Raw genomic sequence first — 17,891 nt, forward strand, 5'->3', positions numbered from 1 at the left:
ATGGCAAAACTACATGAATTGAACTTCGAATTGCACCCACATCCACGGTATCCGCCAGGTTTGGCTCCCAGCGACTACTGGCTGTTCGCAGACCTGAAGAAAATGCTCACCAGTCAGAAATTTCGCACGAATGAAGAGGTTACGCTGAAAATGAAGCCTATTTTGAGGCAAAAGATAATTCCTTCTACAAAAGTGGTATTGAAATGTTAGAGCGGCGCTGGAATGATTGCGTTTCTCTTGATGGAGATCACGTTGATGAATAAAGCTAATTTTGAACCAAACAAAACTGTGTTTTCTTTGTTAGGCCCGGGACTTTTAAGCCCATGCTATTTTTATTGCCACAAATTTCAAATAGCTCTCGGCGAGATTTTTCATCTCACGTCTTTATCATCCCTTCTTAACAAAATACCTACACACAGAACAGAATAATCAAAAGCTAAAAATAGGAAAAAATATAAAAATATTCATATAAGAAAATTCACGAATCACACTTCTTTTGAAGCCATACAATTTTAAAGTCCCGGCAATCTTTGAAAACGTCGCTGTATTTTTTTAACATTTCCATAACTTGCAAAGTGTAAGGTTCTCAGTAATTCGATCAAGTTTTCTAGGTCAAAAGCAAAAACTGCGACACACGAGCCCATTTACAGCGAACGGAATCGATATTCAATATTACTTATTGATAAATCTTTTAAACAACGCGAAACGTGTACTTGAATAGCAAATTATTTAACCAAACATTTCATAACAATAAAGGAATATTTTATGGGAACGGTTACATATTTGAGGTACACAATATTAAAAATTATATTAAAATAACGTTATAATTATTAATATATCAAGAGGTCTGCGGCTCACACTTGCCTGGTCAAATTAAATATTAATTCGTACCGACCATCCGCTGTCAGTCCGAAATATTTTATTACATATCACTTGTTACTATCATAAAATGGACTATTTAATTGTATAATAATCGAACAGTGTATATATAATTTATAAACTATACATATTAAACTTATATACATAAACTTCGTCTTATATACTTTTGTAAATATATAAAACAAAACAGCATTCATGGAATAGTGAGCCCTTGATATGACGAACATCTTCATTTCCTGGTGTAATCAGATTTAGACTCAAAGTAATCAGAGGTTTAAGGCTATATAATGTTATGCTACATATATTTATTACATATTAATTAAGGAATATTGTTTGTTTGTAAATAATAATGAAATATTATTTTGTTTCACCTAAAAACCATCTATTATAAAATTAATAATTATTTTTTACCATTTTCAAGTCATATATATCTATTGATTTGATTAAAAATAACAGATTAAAATTATAGTAAGCAAATTGTTTATCTTTACTTGCGTAAATGGCTGGCGACTTTGCATTAATGTGACGTTAAATTTTTTACTATTTTCTAACATAGAATAGTATAATTTATTAAAATAAATAATTATTTATTAAAATTAAAATGTTTTCATTCTCGATAAAGAACAAAGGAACGTTTTCTTGATAGCAAAAATCAATAAAAATATTATTGCCGCTTTAAATGATACAGGGTGTGTTAATTATTAATAAGTTCTCCGAAAACACAATCTCCTAAGCTTTTTGTAAGATAATATAATAATCAAAGATAAATAAAAGCCCATACCAATACCCTTAAGAAGGATTATTTCATGGTATTTTAAAACTTCCGACGGTATTGACAATAAATTTTTTGATCGATCTAGAACAAAATATATATCTCATACACTTGAACTATTTCAAACAACTGGACGGTTGGACGCTCGTACAAAAATATACTCAAAATTTTATGCTTAATCATATAAATTACGTCTCGTGGTTGACTCTTTTGGAAAATAAATAGAACAATAAGCAATTTATACTTCTCAGCGAAAAAATTAATCTCTTATTATGATTCAATAAATTTCAACGAAATCAGTGTAACTTGGACGTGTACGTTACGACATAATTGATAATACATATAGCGGTGGGTCGTCTGTATTGCCTAATCGTATTAAGGATTAGGTTGGATTAAATACCAATGTAAGATATAAATGACGGTTAATGCCTATTTCATCGCACCGAAAACACCGAGGGTAGGAACACGTGGTTAAGATTCAGTTACAGTGAACACTTTGATGTCTAAATCAATTAATATGGAACATACAAACGTATATAGACTATTATCATCATATTAATAGAGGTGAATACCCTCATTAGGCGTGGTGGGTTAGACTCTAAAAAATATTTCATAATTAGAACAAATTATGAACTGAGCGCAAGGTTATATAATACATCTATATTAATTACAGTATAAAATTCTACTATACGAACTTATTTGTTAAATAAATGTCAATTGTATTTGAAATATTCAAATCATTAATTGATTAACAAATTCAATTGGCACTAATTAAAATGTATGATAACAAACCGTAAACTTGAAATAAATGAGGGAATGCTATAAAAAAAAATTACAGCATACGAGTTACGACAATGTCGCTGTCGTGTCGTGATCGTCGATGTGGATATCGTGAGCGGATAACGCCCGGACATCACACCTATCAACCCTCTTACTTATATCCTATTCAATTAAGTTGACCCACTAGGGCTTCCAATTCACTAGGCACTTACAATGCATATATGTTCAACACGACCACTGCCAAATAAAGCTTTGAATGAAAGTATTAAACGAATTTTACATACAAATATTAGTTAAAATAGTTTATACAACAAAATAATCTAAAGTAATCACAAGATTATATAGTATTTATAAAATCAATGTCACATCTTATATTTACTATTAATATACTGATAAGAATTGTCTCTTGAAAATTTCATTGTAAATTTTATACCATAATTTTGAACAATTTTTAAAAGCAAAATTCTGATGTCAATCGGAAATGAGTAACAGTTCTCAATAGTCGATAAAAAACTACACTAAGTAATTGGCTATAGTTGATAACATACCTATCTTATCAAAATTCCTGAAATATATATATATATTTAAAAATTCATTGAATTAAAAGATATTTTCTAACCATAACAAACTTTTAATTATGTAGATTTATCTTCAGACATTTTATATTATAATTATAAGATTATTAACAATCTTATTGAGAAATTAACACAATTGCTATTGATTTTTTAATTAATTTCTCCTTATTACAAAACTTCCCGACTCTTAATGCACTTTATATATAAGAATATTACAAGATGTTAGTTATTTTTAATAATTTAGTTTTCTTAACATTTTCATAAGTCTCCAACCAGATCACAAACTAGAATAGCAATATTAAAGCTGTGATATATTATTATTTAAGTGAAAATTTTTAATTATCTTCGAGTCTGCCATTTAATATCTTAGAAATTAACAAAGAAGCTTTGTATAATAATGTACTTCATCTGTACTTCAGTTATTAATCTCAAATTAAGTTCAATGTATAAATATATGAAAACACTATGATCTTTATAAAAATACTCAGTACATTTATACAATATTTATGAATATGAAAGCCTTTATTATGATATAATATGACAAAATCTTTGAACTGTATGAAATGTAAATCGAATTTAGAACCACAGTATAATGGCAATTACTGCATAAATCTGGTTTAAATATTTTACTAAGTAAAAAAGTTACTCTATGCATATGTATAGATATACATATATTATATTATTTTTATTCAAATATCTATTTAGTAAAGTTTCAGATCTGGGAATAGAAGAGTGTTTACACTAACTCCATAGTTTATAGTTTGATCATAAAACTTGTTTGCTTACATAACCTTAAGGTTACTCTTGTGATGACTAATATGAGAGCAATTAATGTTATATACTCCAGCTACTAGTGAATGACTCAGGGGCGGTACACTAAACATCGACGATTGTTAACAAAATAAACTAACTAATATAGACGCGAATAAAAATAATTCTATTGATACACTGGCTGCAATCCAAAGATTAAAAACATGCATATAAATTCACTTTATGGTGACATGAAAGTAGTTGCATACCATATCGACGATAATGATTACCTTGAAAAGTTCACGTACTTACTTCCTGGGATCATTGCAAGTACTAATCGATATAATTTACACTCAATCGAAACAATCCGATCTTATCGAGGAATTATTGAATTATTAAACTTCGTTTGCTCTAATCTTTAATACGAATGCATTCAAGCTGTAGACGTTCATGTTAATTTGATTTTAACGTATTCCGGAAATATCGATATTATAGTTAGCGATCGCATATAAAGCAGCTGAGAAAATGACAAAAAGAAATCACTGCTAAAGCAATAATCATTACATTACATATACAATGTTGAGGGTCACTTACGTCGTTTAAATATACCACACTGTTATCTTCGTTCGCCTTAGTATATTACACAATAGTCTTTAAACATATTTTTTCGTTAAATTAAAATTATATTCACCACATAGTTTCGATTGTATGACAGAAAACAACAGACTACTAACCACAGAGTGAAAAAAGACGTCCTGATCAGATGGATGATGCACTATTCTAAAACCTTAGCTTTTAGTTACATCCAATAGATGGCAGCAGTTTATAAATCAACCATAGACTATGTATTATTAAAGACCCAAAATGGTTTGAAAATATAAAAGTTATAACTTACTTATTTAAATAGATATCATATTGTATGGTATTATAAGTATTATAAGTTAAAAGAATAATATCTTTAAAATTGTTTAAATTCTCTCACTACATTTGAGACAAAATTAATGTGGGGTTAAAATAAAGAGGCAAAGTTGTTTTTTCTATGAAGTTAAGTATTTAAAATATAAATTATTTATAATCATAAGCCAGAAAATAATACTATATAACATAGATTTATAAAAATATGATATGATTAAAAACATTGGTTCCTATAATATAAATGAATGAGAAGGCAGTAATCTGTTTTTAAACACCTCTTTGAATGTATAAAAACGATAAAGTAATAAACGGTGATTTAAAAATATTAAAAAAAAATTACATTCATTAATAAAAAGTAAAACCACACTACATATATATTTTTTTATAAATTTAAACAAAGACAAAATTTTTAGGTCTTTAATAATGCGCGTCAAATAAGTAATAAGAGCGCCCTCTAGCCATAGACGCAAAAATGTTTTATAGACCATCTCACTCGCACTAGTGAGCTGCTGGCTGTCGAACGGTTCAATGACTCTGGCGACCAGTTTCTATTTTCTCTCTGGTTCTGTCGTCGGCTCAACCTGCAAGGAAGGGGGTCTTTGTTTGCGTTTCACGTTCGCGTCGCACGGTATTGTCTGTTAGGATTCCATCGTATCGCGTGCGGGACGGAATGTATTCACTTAAGTGGAAGCGTGGTCGTCGCTCTTCTCGTTACATGTGAAATGTCGTGCAGTGTCCCAGGGTGGCTCCATCTAACAGTGCAAGTGCAGTGAGGTGCAGTGTACAGGAGCGAGCGTGGGTCGGTGCGGCCACGGCGAGCGAAGTGCGCGGAGGTGGCGGCGGGCGCTCGGCCATGACCGGCGACATGCCTCTAGGGAGCGCGCACGCGTTCGGGCGCGCGTTGCTCCGGGACGGGGCGCTGCCGCCGCTGGAGCCCGGTCCTCCCGCACCGCCGGCGACCACCGCGCAGCCTCCCGACAAGCGACCGCTGTCCGCGGCCGCCAGCCCCGAGCAGGTCATGAAGCTCTACATGAACAAGCTCACGCCGTACGAGCACCGCGAGATATTTGACTACCCCCAAGTGTACTTTATAGGCGCGAACGCTAAAAAGAGACCCGGCCTCCTCGGCTTCCCTAACAATTGCGAGTACGACAACGAGCAGGGTTCCTATATTCACATACCGCACGACCACATAGCGTACCGTTACGAGGTGCTCAAGGTGATAGGTAAAGGAAGTTTCGGACAGGTAGTGAAAGCTTACGACCATAAGAAGCGAGAGAACGTCGCGCTCAAGATGGTGCGGAACGAGAGACGGTTCCATAGACAGGCCCAGGAGGAGATCCGCATTCTGGAGCACCTTCGAGACCTGGACAAGGACAACACCATGAACGTCATCCACATGTTCGACTCCTTCACCTTCAGGAACCACACATGCATCACGTTCGAACTACTCTCGATCAATCTCTACGAGCTGATCAAGAAGAACAAGTTCCAGGGCTTCTCGTTGCAGCTAGTGCGTAAATTCTCCCATAGCCTCCTGCAGTGTTTGCACGCATTGAACAAGAGTCGCATCATCCACTGTGATATGAAACCAGAAAACGTCCTTCTGAAGCAACAGGGACGTTCAGGAATCAAGGTGAGCTGAATATAAATGTACCACAGTATGTTATAAACAGTTATCACGTTACCGAACGTGCGAACACCTGTCCGTGTATTATCATCGTTAAGAAAAATCAATAATCTCGGGTTTGTTGTTAACAGCTGCCAGGTCTAACAGCTGACCACGCCTCGCAATAATAAAGCTTTAATTACAATAATATTTGAATAAAATCACGGTGTTGATAAACCTTATCTGTCGCGTTATAACCGAATGGATGTGAGTTCTATTTTAGATCTTCCCGATACTGTGGCGTGATATAGACGATTATTTGCGTCACAATGTCCGTGGGTTAAAACTGAACTCTTAGCGATTAAATATTTACGATACCGAACGTTTTATTGCGATTGAATAAGTTACTTTTATACATAAATGTACATAATTTGTATCGTATTTATTATCAACGTCAAAAATTTGTGTCACTCTTTAAAGTTCCGATAACGTTCTCTATTGATTTTATTAGTCTGTCACTTAATACTACGTAAAAAGTAATCACACATAACATTTTTTGAATAGAAATAATCATTTCATCTGTTTTATTAATTTGAATAAAATATAATGCAATATTTAGTTTAATTATCATAACAATAAATTGTAAATAGCGTTATAGAGGCCAGTTCTACGCTTTTATATTGAATCAGGTGAGCTCTAGTTGAAAATCGGACGCCAGATAAGATATAATTTTCCGTGCGAATCTAGTAAATATTGCAATATTATATTGTTGTAATGACCTCATTTAAATTGATAATATATCTTTAAATATGGTAATATATCGCGTAATATCTTTAATAATTCTGTGTTCTTGGCGCCATCAGCTGCCTAATTTCTTTTGAAACCTGTTTTAGACTTTCCGTGATTTTTTTTTTTAATTTTTAATTGCGCCTGGGCCTGAATTCTAATTGGTTGTTAAAAAAACCACTTTATTAATTCAGAAATTATATATATATTTTTTTGTAATTTGTATATATTTCTAATTTCCCGTCAGAGACGTTTAGAGTTCGCCGCACTACGGTTGTTTGAACTTTTCATATTATTTGAATCTGTGAGTTCATTGATCAGCTCTATATTAACCAGTCTAACGTCAAACTAGCTATCGGCCATTTTATTTTCATTCTGTTCTATACCAGGCCAACAGTTCTGTCACGCAACTTTTTAAAAATGGATCCGTATCCAACAGACGAAGGACGTCAGGGAATGCATTTTTTATTTCTTTTTTTTACTCTGTGTTCTACAAATAAGTATTTTATACATAAATTTTTTTAGTTGTAAAAAGTTTAACTTACATCTTTTACTTTGTTAATTAATTCCTGACGTTATTATAAAGATTATTATTTGATACATATTTAATAATTATATATTTTTTAAGTCAACCGTTTGTAAATATTCTTATTATATTTTCTTCTATTATTTAGTTACCTGCCAGTGTTACAGTATTAAATGAGATTAAAAAATTATTGTGTCAACGACGCTATGAATTAACGGAGAATTTATGTTGGAGCGTTGGCGAGTAAAACACGTTATGAATTCGGTCTCACAAATTGACCTGCTAGCACAAAAAAATTTACAGGCTCGCTATAGGACCATCGCTATACACCTGTGCTAAGCCAGGTAGCTGGATAAGGCACGGAACAGGTTTGCGACTAGATCGCGAGGGGATGCGATCCCGACTTATGTATACTTATTATACGTATTCCCACCTTAGCTAAAAAAATATATGTAACATAATACGTGATATTTTTTTTATTATTATTAAATTAAAATCTCTTGCAACAGATTGCGTGTTAAGTTAATAGGTATAAAATTTCATCAAATCTTTGTGTTTGTCCTTTAGTGGATTTTGTTTTTGAACACTCTTCATTTTTATTATATATTGGATTCAATTTTGTATGTGAAACATAAGGGTTATTCTTTTTTATACATATTTTTGTAAGACCAGGATATCGAGACGAAAGTAACAGCTGCACAGTGCACAGCTATGGCAATGACCTCAACTTTCGAACATAGCAAGGAAAATAAAAGAACATTGACCCTCTAATATTCGACACTACGAACTCGTTAAACATGTTAAATCAGGCTATTAAAATAATGTTTCTCTCACTCTAAGGTTTCTATCGTTGATAAATACAGCCCTATCTTTTTATGTACAAAAAAAAAAATACTTTTGTCGTATTATTAGTTTTATTAGATGCGCTCTAAAATTAACGCTTTAACTTCAGCATGTTTTTGTACCGTTAACCTAAATACTGATGGTACGTAAGTTTTTCATCGATTTATCAGGTGTAATGTATAATGCTAACTTGTACTAGGCATTTAGTGTACGAATTTATAATCTAGTAGGTACGTTACTTATGGATTTTTCACTATAGTTCTCACAGTAAACTCGTTACTTCGGAGTATACAATATTAAAACGAATAAACAAAATCACTTTCATAACGCATTTATTATAAGATGAAGCTGTATAAAATAAAATTCTAGCGAAATATAAAAGTTGGTAATAGTAAACTATTTCGTAAAAAGCTACGTTGAGTTTGCCGCTATGTCTTCAAAGAAAAATATATTTTCCTCTACAATAATATCCAAAAGTGAAGTTCATGATAATTTGTTAATTGCACTATCAAGTTTTAATTTAATATATTATCATATGAACAACTGTTGATTAAACACATGTATACCTTTGTCGTAGTTTGTATCTATGTAAATATATTCGTAAATTTTAATCCAGAACACATGAACGTATTCGTTCCGTAGACGTTTCTGAACGTCTATAGACCAGTTAAAAAAAATACTATATTATTAATTTCATTTTATTATTGTAATTCTATAAGGGTACATTTATTTAGAACAAAAGCACTTTGGCGTTAGTGCTGTATTCATCGAAGGTGCAAAGGTTTGATAAATTCATCGTAAATAAATTTAAATTTTCTATATATTCAACGTATTTTAAAAGACGATATATCTCCTGTAAGGTTCGTGTCCATTGTAATACGTTTTTATTGTCTAACACCGACATTTGTAGTCCTTGTAACCTTCTCAGATGATATGGGTCAAAAGTCGAGACGGCTCCTATCGATTTTGTACGATCTCACGCAAACATTTACTATTTATTACAATGGTATTGGGATTTAATCTCGCTTTAAATATTTTATTACATTAATCGTACTATCATTCATAACAATTCGTTGGATTCGCTTTTATAGAAATATATAATTAATTTATTATTATATATGACTTAACTGTGTTAATTCTTAAAGATTTATTTTAATTAATAATATCAAATATACAAATGTATGTATATAATAATAATATTATTTAATTATTAGTTATTTCTATATATATATATTTCAATATTAATACAATACAAAAATAACAATAAATTATACGTAAACTAACATTTAATTATTTATAAATATTTATTTCAATAATATCTTCTGACTATAGTATTATTTTTTCTATTTATAATAATCCGTTCTAGAGTCATGTATATATATAACGTCCCTATATACTTTCTATATGTATTTAATCTAAGTATGTCAGTGTAACCAGATATTAAGATGTCCAAGTTTCAAAACAAGTAGAACTTAAGTGGAGCGTTTTTTATTTCATCTCATTGTCTTTGATGTAATTAATTCGCAATCGTGTCACAAGAGTAGGTATATTTTTGATGTATTATTTTACACGTCCTAATGTCATGAGAATTACTTCTGTTAAAAATACATAGTAGTCGTTATTAATTTATTACTTTTTAGGCGCTAAAAAAAATTAAGGACTTTTTTTTTGTTTTGACATTATCTAATGTCATATTTTTTAATGTAGTCTCAAATACTAATTGTATTTAAATGAGCTTAATAATATAATACTTTGATCGAGACAAAATATTAATATTTGTGGAATTTGAACATAATTTTTTAAATTTTTATTTTGAATTTATGACACGAGAATTGAAAGCGCAATAATTAGAACAGATTGTTCAAAGTCTAGTATAGAATGTAATAGTAATGTGTGAAATCTTTTTCTATTAAAAATAAACACCCTGTATATGTAATAAGGTCAGCCTGTAAGCTGTCGATAGTGTATTTGTAACAACAGTATGCTTAATTAGACTAACGAGCGTTTTAATATAGGTTACAAGACAGCTTAAATGTATACGAATGAAAGATATGGTTACGTAATTATCTAACCGATACGTTTAATTTATGCCTTTGAAACTAAATTACGCATTATTAGCTGTATCTAATACAAATTGCACCGAAGATTTTAGTTTGGCTCTTTCTTCATAATGATTTGTGTTCATTATTATAATTTTGTGTTTTCTGTAGTCTTATGGCTGGTCTGTAAATCGTTTGTAGTGGTTGTTTTCGCAAACAATCCATAAATAATGTATGTAGATAAATTTGATTTAATCTCGATTTATTGTATATTTTATCCTAATAGTTTTATTTAATAAATATGTTTCGGCTGGTATGAATATCTGAAGCGATGTTCTTGAGCTATTTTTATCTAGGTTCTGTTGCTATGTGAACTTGACTGGTGGGGGTTTCGTAGCTCGTCGCAACTGGCTCCATCTAGTTGCGAGAGTTAAAGTGGACCTTTGTGACTCGTTGCCGCCCCTGGCTGGGACCAGTTGCTCTGCGACTACGGAAGTTGATGTCTTTTTTGAAACTCCTACAATCGACCGCTTCGACATATTATACGAGAACTTAAAAGTTCATAAAAGCTTTAAGTTTCTAGTATTAGAGCTGATAGTTAATATTTTTTCTGTATAATATTTGTTTTATATAGATTAATATCTATATATCTATAAATATATATATATATTTTATACCCAGCGAACCCTGAATCGCTATCAATAAAGACTATTATATCGTCTATAAACGTCTGTAATGTGTGATTGTTGAAGTAACCTTCATTGTGCTGTGTTACGCAAGCTGATGTCAATATTACCATCCATTCTCCTACAACCTCCTTCTATATTTACAATTCAGATTATAAAATTATTATATAGGAATAAATAAAAGTGTAATTTTATTTCTATGTGCATATTTAAAATTGATGTTAATCTTTCCATGATTCTAAGAAGAATAAAAAAAAAAAACTTATTATTTAATTGCCTTAATGAGTGATGAAAACCTAACGTTTTATTTGTCTAGCGATTTAGGCCTTTTCCGTTTCCGTTTTTATATCATTATCCCACATAGAAAGTTTTACATGCAAACAAAAAACACTAAAGTGTAAGAGCAATAACACGACATTGACATCTAGGAAATTATTTAAATGTCAAGAAAGAAGTTCTCGGTCGGCGATAACATTAAATGGCGTCGACATTGGACCAAGAACGTGATAGTAATTCTAAAAGTGAAGTAAATAGCGTTTTAAATTTGGAAGCGGCGTCGTTGAAGTTTTTTTAAATTTCGAACGCGTACAAGAAGTCAACAAACTGGTAGTAAATTAAAAACAAACAGAGCAGTGCAACAACCTCACTATATCTCATTGCGTGGCTATCGATCCCGCTCCCATCAGGCGATGACCTACTTAACTCCATACGAAATTTGAGGCTACCTTCAAATTTATGTACGACCAGTAATAAATTTGAAAATCGAATCGAATTACATTAGATGTTTTTTTATGTCAATATTCAAATCTCCAAAGACTACAGGTTTTGTATGTAGTTTTTTTTTATAATTTCAAAGTAAATACATCGTCGTTCAAGTATATGTTATGAAAATTACACGAATGCCGGTTCGAATCGTAATTGTGACGCCGAATTCGTAGTAAGGTGATATGCCCGAGCTGGTTGTAAACGTTTTAGTAAATTGACGGTTTTCGACGTTTTAATTAAGTGAAGTAACGTTAAATTAAAATATTAAAAATACTTGTATAGAGCTGAAAAAATTCAGGTTGAAAACATTCAGGGCGTCGACCGATACGATACGAATATTATTTTGGCTTATAATAAATTCCTCGCGTTACTTTCGCAGTTTTGTCGTCAGCGTACAAATATTAATATTAATGCTCGAGTCTGTGTGTATGTGTGTTTGTTACTCTTTCACATGTAAACCTATTTATTACAATTAAGCTTTATATATATAACATTAAATAATGTAGCGGGACGTTCTTACTAAAAATTTTCAAAATAGTGCCGCCAATTTAAAATAGGTATTTTAAGGTTTAGTGTTTGATAAAAGGACGGATAAGAGCTATCAACAGTGAGATGTTATCACACGACTAGATAACCTACATAGTTCCGCAAATACCGCAATTCTTCACACAACAAACTGTTCTCGACTTAAATGATTCTCATAGTTTTTTTTTTTTCAAATATTTTCAGTGTCTTAAGTCTATAAATTTCATATATGTACTGCTCAATATTTTTCTCTAAGTTGATGTGATATCTCATATTTTAATAATAATTTACACGTGCTTCTTCTTGCACGTGACTTTTGTCATTTAATTCTTGAAATGCAAACAAAAACAACTGAAAATAACTTGATATGCAATGTTATTGTGAATTTCTAATGATTTTGTAATAAATCTATGCAAGAAAAAAATATATTCATTAAATTTATTGTGCGAATCAAAGTGAATGCGCTGAGGTTTTCGATAGCAACTTTTGATTGATCAATTGTATAGTGAATTTATCTCTAGAGGTCGTAGGTTATAATAATAAGGATTAAATTCGGAAGCTGTCTCAAATGTGAAGGTTACATTGAGATATATAAATTAATTTATTATTAGGTACTATTTTATTTACACGCCTATCGAAGGGTATCATAGACCGCATGTCTGAGTATTTTGTATGTACTCGTATGTGTGTGTGTGTATCACAAAATGTTTATACATATTCAACTTGGGGTATCATATATTAAGGACGGTTTGACCTTTTAATAAAATTCTATTAATGATTAATAACTTAAAACTAAATATTTTTTTTCTTTTAGGTTAATGACTAACCACATTTTTTTAATGTACATGAGAAAAGAAATAAGCTTTTGATTTTAATTTGCGTAAAAGACGTTTTATGAGAAGACGTTATTTAAAATCGATTATATTACAATACCTTTGTTCTGATGGCATTTAAATTTAAGCCCAATTGTTTAATGCCTTTCTACTTGTTTGACGTAAATCACACTGGAAATTTGTAAGAGTACAGCCAGTCGTATTGTTCTTTGTACGCTACTAACACGCGATATTCGGTTGTCGCTGTTGTATAGCAATATATACTTTATGTTACAGCCTATAAGGTTCGTGTTTCATAGTATACAAAGCTTAGACTTAATGACGTTAAGAATGCAAGAATAGTTAGAAGCAAAATGCCATCGATACCGAATAGAATCCAGGTCGGGTTAACGTTACTTTTTTTTATTAAAAAAAAATTTTGGGACACGTCAAGGATTATACGTTTATGTATATCAATTGTTTTATATGAAAAAAAAAACTTAGCAACAATAGCGATGTGTGACGTGCGCCATGTTTGATGCGTTCGTGAGTACAGGCGTTGGCGTTTTTTTTTCTTCTAATCTTAAATTTAGAACGTCCTCCCACTGGCGACGGTAAGTGGGTTAATGCCAAGCCCACACGACCTGTGCCCTGTTGATTGATACGTGTCCTTTGAATATAGATCTTTGACAGACTATTGTACATAAGAAATTATAATATACTACTTTTACTTACTTTAAATATAGTTTTACTTACTACTACTTTTACTTACTTTAAATATAGTTTTATACAGATTGAATAGTAAAGGAAGACTTAATATTTTTATTTGTCGATGTAGAAAGTATTATATTTTCTATCCATTATAGTAAATGTTAGCATGGTTGAAAGAAAAAGAACTTTTAAGTAAAGTAATTTTTTTTGATAAATAAATAATACAAGCATATTTCTCAATACATTAAGGGTCAAGCAACAACAATATAAATTAACATTAAATTCTGACTGCCCTTTAGTGACAGTAATGTCACCTCACCTCGCCATACCTTAACCTACATCTTGTGAACACGATACGTTCCGTTTCGTTTGTTTTGTGTGTCGTGTCGTCTGACACAGGAATCGGTTATCGATACTCTCATTGACGCCAGATGTGTTTAAACGAAACAAAGATAATCACATATTCACATTAGTAGAAGTTGTCTCACGTCGCAGCAACGATTTAAGATTTAAAAAAGTTTATAAATTACAGCGCTGCTGACATTGGCTGTATGAATTATAACATTTATTTTTTTTAATTAATGTATAATATAGTGTCACCAATGTAAATAATTTTCTATACATGTAATTCGCATAACAATTATTTTTTTTACCTCACGCTATTTGAATTAATCTCACAAAAGCTAAAACGGCGTCACTCTACGCATTAATGTAATATGAAAAATGAAAATTTAATTATATTCAATATAAATTACCGACATAAGATACTTGTAGGTCAAAAAACGAGGTATCAGTGCAAGTGAATCATCTGAGTCGTACGCTACTTGTAAGATACAAAAAAAAACCTCTTGACATCAATATATAATCTTTATATATAATATTTTTTGTTACTACGTATCTCAATACGTGTGGGCGATTTACGTTATCTCAATCGTATGAGACACGAAAACAACCGTTGATCGACCTGATCCGCTTTCATATTCAGTGTACGCTAAATTAATTACAATTATATGCTCAGATAAAAATATTGATTTCAATTTGTATATAATAACTGTGCATAATATTACGATGCATAAAATAAAAGGCTTCTAGTATCATAAAGATAGATTTATATTATTTTCTATATATGGCAACATAGCAAACAAAACATTATAATTAAGTTGAAAATCATAATAGTAAATAATATTGTATACTAAATTTTATATTATTTAAATTATTCGGTTCTCTATTTATTTTGTTAAATATATATATATTTATATATTTTAATTCCATCCGAGGCTATGTGAAAATATGCAGACTAATCCATTCTCCCATGAACATGACGTCATTTGAAAATGGAATAATGAAAAAAATTCAAACCTCCTCTATGATGGCCATAGCGTTTATTTCATTCGTTAAGTCACGAAGTCGTGTCTCGAGTATTGAATCTAAGCATAATGTAATTATTACCTAGCCTTAGCTGCAAAAAGCTACCGATGCGAAATGTAATTTCATGGTATGTGGTAATTATTAAATTGTAGCTTTTTATTGTATTTTTTTTTTAATTTGGTAATGTTTATTTTTATGACACCGTGAATCCCTACATGGCAATCTTTATATTTTTTTTCAGTGACATGAAAAAAAAAAAATTACTCTATATTAAATCGGTAAAGACTAATACATTCGACATTCGACAACTATAAATGCAATATTTCTGTTCAATAAGAAGAACTTCTAAATTTTTTTGAGACAAACATACGTTTCACGTGAATAAGAATTTGTAATTAAAGTACCTACTATTAGAAAATATATCAATATAAATATTTTTTTTATATGTAGACAATAGTTTTACTATACATGTATTTTTTTCCCATAAATATTCCAAGGAAGAATTAGCATTTGAATAAATCTGTACTACGAAGCCATTGTGGTAATTTTTCATTGAAATGCTCGACTCAATTGATCGTTGCCGTCTATTCAAATATCGTTACAAATTAACGATACACGACCTTATCATTAAGACAATAAGAGCTAATATATTCAATATCACAATGCGTTTGTCTGACCTCGTAACTAACTGACATTTAATAAAATGCAATGGACTGATATGAACCGAAATTGATGTTTTAATGTTCCAAATGATATCTTTTTTAAATGAAATTTAATTCTTATCTTAACAAGATGTTATAGGGCTTAAAATGTATTGTTAAATTAAAATTACAAATGTATGTGAATATTATAAGAGTTTGAAAGTCGCAGTATCAGTCGAAGCTACAAAGGTATTATTTGCTTGGTTATTACTAATATTAAAAAATATGTATATTTTATAGTTAAGTTATTGTATTGATGTATAATTTTTATTTGTTAAACGTATCTATACATTAGTATGTTTATTGGAAAGTTCCTCTCTATTCATATATAACGATCACAATAAATTACTATCACGTATCACTTAAATCAATTGGAGTCTTTTGAGTCCTAAATTTAAAGTATATATATAATTAATGCTATAATATTCAATAGCAATAATTATTTCTTTATTTACGCAAGTAATCCTCACATCAAATGAAAGGACGTGCGTCACAGTCGGAAACGGAAATCGTGCCACCACCGCGACGGCCGCTCCGTGTACCACACATTGATAGATCGCTTGTTTAACACACACCTGCCCACACAACAATAAAACAGTCCTCTGTCTTACCAAATATAGATATCACTGTTTGTACTGGTTGTATTTTAATGGTTTATTTATAATTAATTTGAAATATTTTCATATTAATGTTACCAATTATTTATAGTCGGATTTTTTGAATTGGTCACTTTAATATAATCTTACTTAAACATAGTTGGAGATTGCCATCTATCATTATTCTATTCCGATTCAATGGTTATATCGGTCAGTCATGGCCAATGCTCGTATCAATATTGGTCAAATACAATTTTTTTATTCGGAATAAATTGTTGACCGATTCAAAAGAAAGACACTGTAAGAGAGAATTAAACGTCATGCTTTATTTGTGTAATTAGTTTCTTCGATATTTTTTTTCTATATAATATATACAAAGAGACGAAACCTCTTAGCATTCAATGGATTCACCGTGCGGGCGTCGGATCCATCGCGTTGCAGGGAGAGGAGCTTCAACAGTGCCTGGGACTTGCGACCCAGGTGTAGGTTTAAGGGGCCCCTAACTAACGCGCGTTAAACGCTCACCTCCACTGTCCAAGCTCCTCTCCCTACCTAACCATATTCGAACACATATTATGAAAAATAATTCGAACGTGCCTTTGAACTTTTCATTTTTAATTATATTGTTAACCTAACATTCCTTTACTGTTAAAAATATAGTTACCTTAATTTAATTACGTATCTTTGATGTAAATGACATATTTATCATGAGCGAAATATTCAATATATTAAAGTAACGAAAAAGTTTTCAAAGCTCTTTATATATATTTTCTTTGTCGTTTAATATAACATAGCAAATGTTAATTTTGTTATTGTAATAATGATGTCTAAGACTCTCGCGGGTATTTAAATAGAACAAATATTTTCGGACGGCAGTAACCGAAACGTCGGGAGCATGTAGTTTAAAATAATAAAAAACGCATAGTAAAACCGAAAATATAAGTTTTATAATGCTATTGTTTAGAGTGAGTTGTGATTTTTGTAAGGAACTTTGAGTTTTGGGTAATTTTTTTCTCAATTTATTCGTTATCAAGAACATTTGATCTTATATAATGGTTGTTTGTTTCAGGTAATTTTTAACGTCTATTAACGTCGTGGTGTCTGTCGTAAGTCATTTAATATTATCATATATGTATGTTAAATCACTAATAATATAATGAAAACAGCAAATCGATTGTACAGGTTGGTTAATATTGAAATGGCAAAGGTTAAGGTTCCCCCCCTCGCAGTCAAGGCGAGGGGCCACGGGTATG

General features: G+C 31.0%; 2 protein-coding genes across 7 annotated transcripts in view; one reads left to right on the forward strand and one right to left on the reverse strand.

Annotated features, from left to right (window-relative positions):
• The window catches only part of LOC116775937 (transmembrane and coiled-coil domains protein 2), a 28,993-nt gene extending 24,450 nt beyond the window's left edge, over positions 1-4,543 (reverse strand). For 4 of the 5 annotated variants that reach the window (XM_061524349.1, XM_061524350.1, XM_061524348.1 and 1 more), the window contains exon 1: positions 4,351-4,541. The gene's annotated coding sequence lies outside the window, so the exon portion shown is untranslated. Of the gene's footprint in view, positions 1-4,350 lie in introns of all 5 variants that reach the window. The other variant, XM_061524347.1, reaches the window with a different exon arrangement.
• Positions 4,544-5,219: 676 nt separating this feature from the next.
• Positions 5,220-17,891, forward strand: part of LOC116775869 (dual specificity tyrosine-phosphorylation-regulated kinase 2) — an 85,035-nt gene continuing 72,363 nt past the window's right edge. The window contains exon 1 of one of the 2 annotated variants that reach the window (XM_032668873.2): positions 5,220-6,307. In XM_032668873.2, the coding sequence (XP_032524764.2) occupies positions 5,525-6,307 (783 nt within the window). In that variant the 5' untranslated portion in view covers positions 5,220-5,524. The remainder of the gene's footprint in view (positions 6,308-17,891) is intronic. The other variant, XR_009753105.1, reaches the window with a different exon arrangement.

This window comes from Danaus plexippus, chromosome 24, assembly GCF_018135715.1.
Source record: "Danaus plexippus chromosome 24, MEX_DaPlex, whole genome shotgun sequence".
In the NCBI taxonomy this organism is placed as follows: domain Eukaryota; kingdom Metazoa; phylum Arthropoda; class Insecta; order Lepidoptera; family Nymphalidae; genus Danaus; species Danaus plexippus.